The sequence below is a fragment of the Sminthopsis crassicaudata genome, chromosome 5 (genome assembly GCF_048593235.1).
Source record: "Sminthopsis crassicaudata isolate SCR6 chromosome 5, ASM4859323v1, whole genome shotgun sequence".
Lineage (NCBI taxonomy): Eukaryota > Metazoa > Chordata > Mammalia > Dasyuromorphia > Dasyuridae > Sminthopsis > Sminthopsis crassicaudata.
The window spans coordinates 207,863,712-207,871,895 of record NC_133621.1 but is presented as its reverse complement, the minus strand read 5'-3'; the positions used below and the strand labels follow the sequence as shown (position 1 = coordinate 207,871,895).

General features: G+C 38.4%; 1 protein-coding gene across 2 annotated transcripts; it reads right to left on the bottom strand.

Moving 5' to 3' along the window:
- Positions 1-827: 827 nt before the first annotated feature.
- Positions 828-6,144, bottom strand: LLPH (LLP homolog, long-term synaptic facilitation factor). Of its 2 annotated transcripts, none has more exons than XM_074269717.1 (3): positions 6,053-6,144; positions 4,572-4,782; positions 828-1,465 (listed from the first exon to the last, which is right to left on the bottom strand). In XM_074269717.1, exons 2-3 carry the CDS (start codon positions 4,774-4,776, stop codon positions 1,293-1,295), a joined length of 378 nt encoding a protein of 125 aa, XP_074125818.1. In that variant the 5' UTR covers positions 4,777-4,782; positions 6,053-6,144; the 3' UTR covers positions 828-1,292. The 2 variants fall into 2 exon arrangements, with proteins under 2 accessions (XP_074125818.1, XP_074125819.1); XM_074269718.1 differs by lacking the exon at positions 6,053-6,144 and adding an exon at positions 5,472-5,578.
- Between the last annotated feature and the right edge of the window lie 2,040 nt (positions 6,145-8,184).

The window sequence follows — 8,184 nt, the reverse complement described above, 5'->3', positions numbered from 1 at the left end:
GTCATGTTACTTGGAATTATTCAAAAGGAGTGATTAAAATTTCCATACCCTTTTACCAAGAGATTCTACTACCAGGCATATACCTTAAGGAGATAAGTAACAAAAAAGTAAAGCTCCACATGCACGAAAATACTGTATTTTTTGGTGGTACCAAAAAACTAGAAACAAGTTAGATGGCCATTGATTGCAAGAGTTAAAATAAATTATGGTAGATGAATGCCTGTGTGTACCTACCTATGAATATGGTGAGCATGGAAATAGTTATATAGGTAAGTAAAATCAAACAAATATGTGACTAAAATAAGTGAAAAGAACAAAATAAATTAAAACTGAATGTTTAAAATTATGGTTATACTTAACCCCCCAAAAGAGATGATGCCTCTCTTCTAATCTTTTTGCAGAGGTGGAGACTATGGATATGGAACTTTTTCTATACATTTGAGTTTTACCAAACTTTAATTTTTACTCTTTATTATAAAGGATGGCTCTCTGGGAGAAAGTGAAGGAAAAGACATACAGTGTAAAATAAAAGTAAAGTAAAAACAAAAAATAGCAATAAAATTGTATTTTCTTTCTTTCTTTTTTTTTTTTTTTGGCTGAGGCACCTGGGATTAAGTGACTTGCCCAGGGTCACACAGCTAGAAAGTGTTAAGAGTCTGAGGCCAGATTCAGGTCCTCCTAATTTCAGGGCTGGTGCTCTATCCATTTTGCCACCTAGCTGCCCCAAAATTGTATTTTATAAAAGAATGAAAGCATCAGTTATTTACCTTAGTAGCAAAGAATTCATTTCTTAATGACATATAAAAGCCAAGTTTCAGACTTCATGATTTAAATATAGAATTTTTTTTTATTTTTCCTTACAGAGAAAAAAAAAAATCACCTGTAAGAACACAAGTTCTGTTTAGATAAACAACACTCACACTTAAGAAATTATACAAATATCACTTTTTTTGAGTGGTCTACCTATAATTTGTTAACAGCCTATGTTGTATGTTTATCAAATATATTTGCCAAAAGTGCAAGAACATGTAATGATTACACAGTTCATTTGTTGAAAACTGCTGCATCAGATAAATCACTGACACAGTTAAACAAAAGTTTGGTGTAGCTAACACTGAACAAATAAAAAGAATGTTTACTAATGAAGAACCAAATGAAGTATGGAAGACAGATATTTCATCTTTCATTTGAAGTAACTGGCAAAGGCAAATTATGGAAATAAATGATTTTCATTCAAAGTACATATTCTGAACAAGCATGTCCATATGATATTTTTCCAGGCCTTTAAGACTCTACCAAGCCAGACCCTTTGCTGCTTTTGCTGCCTTGACTTTGTTTTTCCCCTTTCCCCGTTTGGCCTTTAGCTTTTTCCTCTGCCTTGGGTGCATCCAAACTGGGTATTGTCCATGTTCATCTAGAAGACTCTTTTTGTTTCTTTTAACATCCACTTCCATTTTTGATTCACCTGAAAAAGTAATGAAAATCTTACAAAAACTGCAAAACATCAGCAAAATTTTGCACAATCAGGAAAGAAGCAACTATCTTATTCCATCATAAGACTTCAGTTTCTACAAATATCAATTAAGTGTTACAATGTGATATAGAGGACCTATGAAGACATTAGCTATCTCCAGAAAAAAGAACTGATAAATAAAAATATGTATAGTATGGTTTTACATATATTTATAAATCAGTGTTAAATGGTGGCCTTTTCTAGTTCAGAGTGAAGAGGGAGGGAGAGAGACAGTTTGGAACATAAAATAAAATCAAAAAATTAAGTTAAATTTTTAGAAAATTTTTTTAAAAATCTAAGAGCAAAAGAAAAAACTTTCCAGTGGAGGTACTAAAGAAGAATTCACAGAGGTGATGACACTTGAAAGGAAAGTTTAACAGAAAATACTATAATTTGAAAGGCAGAGATGAAAAGGGAATTCATTCCATGAATAGTGGCTGTTCTACATGGATATTTGGAGGCAAAAGGAATATATAATATCAACTAAATAACAAGAAATTCAGTTTTACTTAGAATACATGAAGAAGTAATGGATAAGAAAGGAAAAAAGACAAACTGGTGCTATACCGTGGAAGGCCTTAAATATCAGGCTAAAGATTCCATTTTACCTTAGTAATAGCAAAAAGGCCAATGAAGGCCTTTGGGGGGAAGGACCTGGGGCAGATAGAAATTACTTACCTTGGCAATTGTTTAAGCATAAATTAGAGAGAAAAGAGACTCAGAATCAGAGACCAGTAAGGAAACTATTAATAGAATCTAAACAAAAGGTGATGAGAGTTTGAACTTAAGGGTAGCATCATTAAAAAAAGAGAGATTACACATAGAATTTATAGATCATGGCAACTGGTTAAATGTGGGGAATAAAGGAAAGGGAAGAATCAAAGATGATTCCGATGCTTTCAAACTGAATGTGTATAAGAATCGTATTGTCATCAACCAGATAAATAAGTTTAAAGATAGAGGAAACTGATATATATATTGAATTTGAAAAGCTAGATGGATATAATTAGCAGGTATTTCCTTAGAACTAATGTTCAGAGAATGGGGAAGAAAACTGACTATATAGATTTGGGACTTATCTGCATAAAATTAATTAATAAAACCATAGGAGTAATGAATTTACTAAAGGAGATTCTACAGAAAGAAAAAGGAGCTGAAGATGGAGGAACAGGGAACAGCTACATTTCTGGACAAAAAGAATAAGCAAAGGAGGGAAATATTAAGTAGTAATCAATAAAGAAAAGGGAAACAGATAGCAGTATCACAGACCAAGGAAGGAAAACATATCCAGAAAGACAAAATGTCCACCGTACAAAATAATGTAGAAACTTCAAAGAGGATGAGAACTGAGAAGAATGTGCTGACTTTGGCAATCTGTCTGACTTAGAACTGCTAACCTGAGTGTCTGCTGAGATATTTTTAGTCCCAGAAAGCATATTTTGGGTATTTGGGGTCAGAACATGCACTTGAGAGGAAAGAAACTGCTGTAGTGAGAGAGACTAATGGAGATGTAAGAAAAGCAATAAAAATTCAATATTTTTGTACCTCCATCCCTTCACTCAAATCATTTGCTATGATGGGAACGCTCTCACCCTTCCCCTACTGAAATCTCACTCATCCTTTAAGTTCAAATATCACCTCCTACATGAAGCTTCTCAACTCAAAAGGACCCTTCCCATTCTACCTGCCACAGTGCCTCATTTTAACTTCTCTTCAGACATTTATTTTCTCCTTAGTATTGTGTATGGGTCACTTCCTATACTATGTTACTGGTTCTTGATGGTAAGGATTATTTTATTCAACTTCTCTTATCTTCTCTTAAAAAGTTCCTTCACCATAACAATGGATTAATAAAAACATGCCAAATCAATGGTTAAATATTGGGGGGAAGAGGGGAGAGAAAGTATGATACAGAATGACTTTACCAGTTCAGCTAATAGAGAAAATACAAGCAAATTCAAAGTTAAGGGAGGTAGGGATGATACTCTGTTATTAGTCAATTAAATAAGGAACAAAATTTATTAAGTACATACTATGGCCAAGTACTATACTGGAAATCAAAGAATGCAACAATCCCTACTGTCAAAAAAGCTCATATTGTGTGCTTTGCATTTTATATATATATATATATATATATATATATATATATATATATATATATATATATGAAAATGACATGTTCATTCTTAAGGAAGGAATAAATACAGAATTGAATATGTTTATATTTTGTATCAAGAGTTCTAAATTTTTGCAAGTTCTGATAGGCTTTTAAAGAAAGTTAAAATTGAATGGGACAAATAAATACAAATAAGAAAAGGACTGCACACATGCAGATCTCTATTTGGCTGAAATCAAAATGGAATCTTTCTGTAGTACATGTGATGAAACTTCATAAACATGTCCCATATATTGGTAACACACTGCCAAGATACATGTGAACTGGTTATACCAAAATGTATATGTATGCATAGTGCTTCACCACAAATACATTTACTGACACAGACTTATCTCAAAATCCTTCATCACAGAACCTGAAAGCACGTAAGCCCTCAAGAGTAGCTCTACTGGTTGCAGATATTGAAATACCACTTTCTCTGAAGAATCAAAGCGCAAAGAAGAAGGTGCATGATGAGCACAAGAGTTCAGGAGAGGTGACTTATGAACAAGGAGCATAGGAAATAATATTCAAGAAATACATATATGCTCAGAAAAGGTGTCAGACTGAAAATTCAATGAGAGAATGAAATACCAGATGATCCATCAGAATGCTCCACTAGTACTCACAGAAAATAAGAAGATAGCAGGTTTAGTAAATCTGTGAAGGATTTGTAGGAAAACAAACAAAAACTGCCCAAGATGGAAGAAGTATAACCTGCACTAAAGGGGAGAGTACCACGCTGATTAAGATCACAGATGTACTGAAATATTTAAATAGAGGAACCCAAAGGATATTAGAGGAGCAGGGAAGGGACTGTAAGTGTGAGTGCATATGCATGAGATGTGAGAGAGACAGACAAGAGAGATGAAAGGGGGAAAACAACTGCACCTGTGAACTCACCCTCTTGATCTTTCCCTTCACAGTCTGCTTTCTCTTTGAATTTTCCAGGTGCAACCACAGTTGCTATGTCTTTTACCTCTTCCATTAAAACATCGCCCTCTATTTTAAGTATACTTTTTAAGCGACTAAGTTCCTTCGGTGCATTCTTCTTTCTCTTTTCTGCACGCATCTTCCTCTTCCACTTACTCCGTAAGCTTTTTGCCATTTTTACCTAAAAGTAACAAAATAATTTTTCCAAAATTAGAAAGTTTACTACCAAACATAGCAAATATCTAAAAACCAGATCAATAAATTTAAGTTATAGTTGAAGAAAAGGGAACATTCAATATTCTGCTCATATTGATTTAAAAGGAAAAAAGATTTGGGAACATGTTTTTTTTAAATATATACCTTTGTGAGCAGTACATATTTATAATTATAATTATAAAATATAATTTATAATCAAGCATTACGTTTAAACCCCACCCCCTCATTTTTAAGGGTCTCAATGTAGTTCATCAATTCTGATAACTGCAAATAAAAGGCAATGGGCTATTTGGGTAGGGAAGCGGGACCCCACAAGGTATTTATTTATTTAACATTTGCTCTCCTCCAGCACTGGGGATTCAAATTAAACCAGAAACGCTATCAGTCCTCAAGAAGCTCACAATCTAAAGCCTTGTCTCTATTATCCAGTCAAGACTTGTCCCTCATTCATAAAACGAAGGGATTAGAATGAAGGAACTAAAGACTTCCAGTTCTAAATTGTGACAAGTCAATTCCTTGTTCACGTGTTCTGTGACAGCCCTCCCCACCCCCACCCCGGTAATTTACTACCCCTTCGATGTGCCTTTTCTGCACGAAGTCCAGTTACATGCACACAGACACAGACACACTGGTCACTGCTTTATATCCAACTACCCTCGCGTCGGGACGTCCGTCTCTCCCAGCTCTATTCCTGGGCTACAAAAGCCGCCTCTACACGCTTAGGGAGAAAAGACAGTTTCATTCCAAGTATCCGTAACACAGCAGGCACGTGGCAAACATTTGTTGCTCATTTATTAATTAGTCACGTGTGCGTGCGGACTTATCTACGGCGTCACGAAAGGTCGCCTTCTCAAACGCACAAAAGTTTCTGCGGCCACAGGCCACGTGGGGAAGCCAAAACAACCCGGGACGGGGGGACCTTCCGGTTCCCTTGCCACGTGACTGGAGGGGACCACTGGGACTCAGTTTCTCCCTCGGTCAAATGTGGGGCCTCGAAAGGGAGCTGAAAGGGGCGGGGCTGCCACAGAGGGAGGTCCGCGGAGAACACCCAGGCCGGACAGAGCACGGCCGGCTCGAGCCGAGTCCCTCTTTCTGAGATTCGGGGCCGGGCCGGACGCTGCCCCCGAGTTTGGGAGTTTCTCTAGGAAGCCCCTCCAGACAGAGACAACTGTCCCGGATTAGAGCCGCTGGTATGCGGGAAAAGGGAAGTCCCAGCTCCGGAGTGGAGGACTCACCTGAAACTCGCGGTCTGGAACTCACGGTAAAAACTAGTTCCGCCGCCTGCCACACTTCCGCCCGATAAACTGACGCATTGGACACTGGGAGCGGAAGCCGTCTCTCCGACCTCAAGGGGTGGGGCTTCCCCTCTCCTTACCTGGACTGGCTTAACCCTTTCGGTGCTCCTGTTCCTCCAGAACATCACCAACAATTCACTTGCATGTCCCGGCATTACATCCCTGAGGTCATGTCCCTCTTCGGAAAACGTCCATGTGACACTCAGACTCTAGCAAATCACTTCATTCTGTTTGCCTCAGTTTCCTTGTCTATAAAATGGGCTGGAGAAGGAAATGGCAAATTCTTTACCAAAAAAAACAAACAAACAAACAAAACCCAAATGGGATGATAAAAAGTTCGATTTGACTGACACAACTGAACAATAATGACTGTTCCAAGAGTTTGACAATTATTCATTCTTTTGATCTTCGCAACAAGCCTGGGAGATGGGGGCTGTAATTATCTCCACTTTATAGATGAGAAAACTGAGGCAAACTAAGGTTTTGACCAGCCAGTAAGTGTCTGAGGCAGGATTTGAACTCGGGTCTTTCTCACCATAGAGTCAGGATCCATTGGCCCAAGCACCACACTCCCCAGACATAACTTTGAAGTATACCTGAAATAGGCGTGGGGGCTTTATGAAGAGGGAAGCAAGAGACAATCTGGTGGAATGGAAAGTGCACTGAATTTGGAGTCAGAGGAATTGGGTAGAAATCCTGGTTCTATCTGGGAGACAGTAGGTTGAATTCTGCCTCAGATGCTTCTTAGTGGCTGGAATCAGAGAACCCTGATTTGCATGTTTCACAACATAATTTTGGGACTCGGGCAAGTGACTCTTCCCAGTCTAAATCTATGATCTGGCCCTGAATAAGTGACCCGCACCTCTCTGGAGTCTCAGCTTTCTCTTCACTTATATGTTTGGATAAATTTCTTTGCCAGCTCTGAATTCGTCTCATTTCCTTGCAGTCCAACTCTAGAGTTCTAGGCTAGCCGCCTTAACCTGGTCTACTACTAGTTGAAGCTGTCTAGAGGATGATTGGTGATGACCAGAAACCTCTTCCCTGCAAGCTTTCTTTACGCCTGGACTTCATAAAATGGATGTAGCTTCAACCTGAGGCTTCTCTTTCTGATTGGCTGGTTCCTCCTAGACTCTTCATTTTAAGGAGGTCAGGGCCGGCCATTCTCCTGCCTCTTCTGGGACTTTGTTCCCAATGCCCTCCTCTTTTCTTTTCATCCACAGACCACTCTCCCCACATTTTTCATCTATATACTTATCCTTGTGAACGAAACTGAAATGATCTAGCATTTTTGTTATCATACAATTGTTTCAGTCATGTCCAACTCTTCATGACCCCATGTTCTGGCATCATTCCCTGATGTTATGGTCCTTTTCGGAAAATATGTGACACTCAGACTTTAGCTGTGTGAGCCCAAGCAAGTCACTTCACCCTGTTCACCTTAGTTTCCTCATCGCTAAATTGAGCTGGTGAAAGAAATGGCTAACCACTGTGGTATTTTTGTCAAAAAAACCTCAAATGGGATCATGAAGCATTTATTGAGTACCTGTTATATGAAAAACATGAAAAACATCTCTGCTGGAGAGAGAGAGAGAGAGAGAGAGAGAGAGAGACACAGAGACAGAGACACAGAGACAGAGAGAGACAGAGATATTGAGGGATCCTTCATTTAATTCAATCCAAACCAAAAAGATTTTATTAGTCAGTATTACTCTCATTGCCCCCAAAAGGGAGGGTGGGATGGGAAGAGACACATGAACCCATACTAGTTAAAAATAAATTTAAAAGTAGTGTATTAGGCAACATGCTTGGTGAGCTGGAGGAAGCTTTCTGCAATACCATGGCTTTGAGCAACTGTTTTCCATTGCTCTGCCCTGAACAAGTAAGAACTTTCCTTCCCCATTCCCCAGGAGCAGAGTCAAAGGCTGACTAAAGGAAAAGTCATGGTTATGGGAAGGCTTGAAATAAGAGGGAGTATGTCCCCACAAGTGGGGACCCTAAAAAGGGAATAGTTTTCATGCTAAAGTGGCTACCCCAGCCACTATTTCTTAAAGTAAAACTTCACAACTTCAAAA

Excerpts from the sequence above, each read along its gene's own strand:
- LLPH (XM_074269717.1), bottom strand. The coding sequence starts at position 4,776 with ATGGCAAAAAGCTTACGGAGTAAGTGGAAGAGGAAGATGCGTGCAGAA. Across the intron at positions 1,466-4,571 it reads TGAAGGGAAAGATCAAGAGG|GTGAATCAAAAATGGAAGTG; the intron begins GTGAGTTCACAG and ends TTACTTTTTCAG.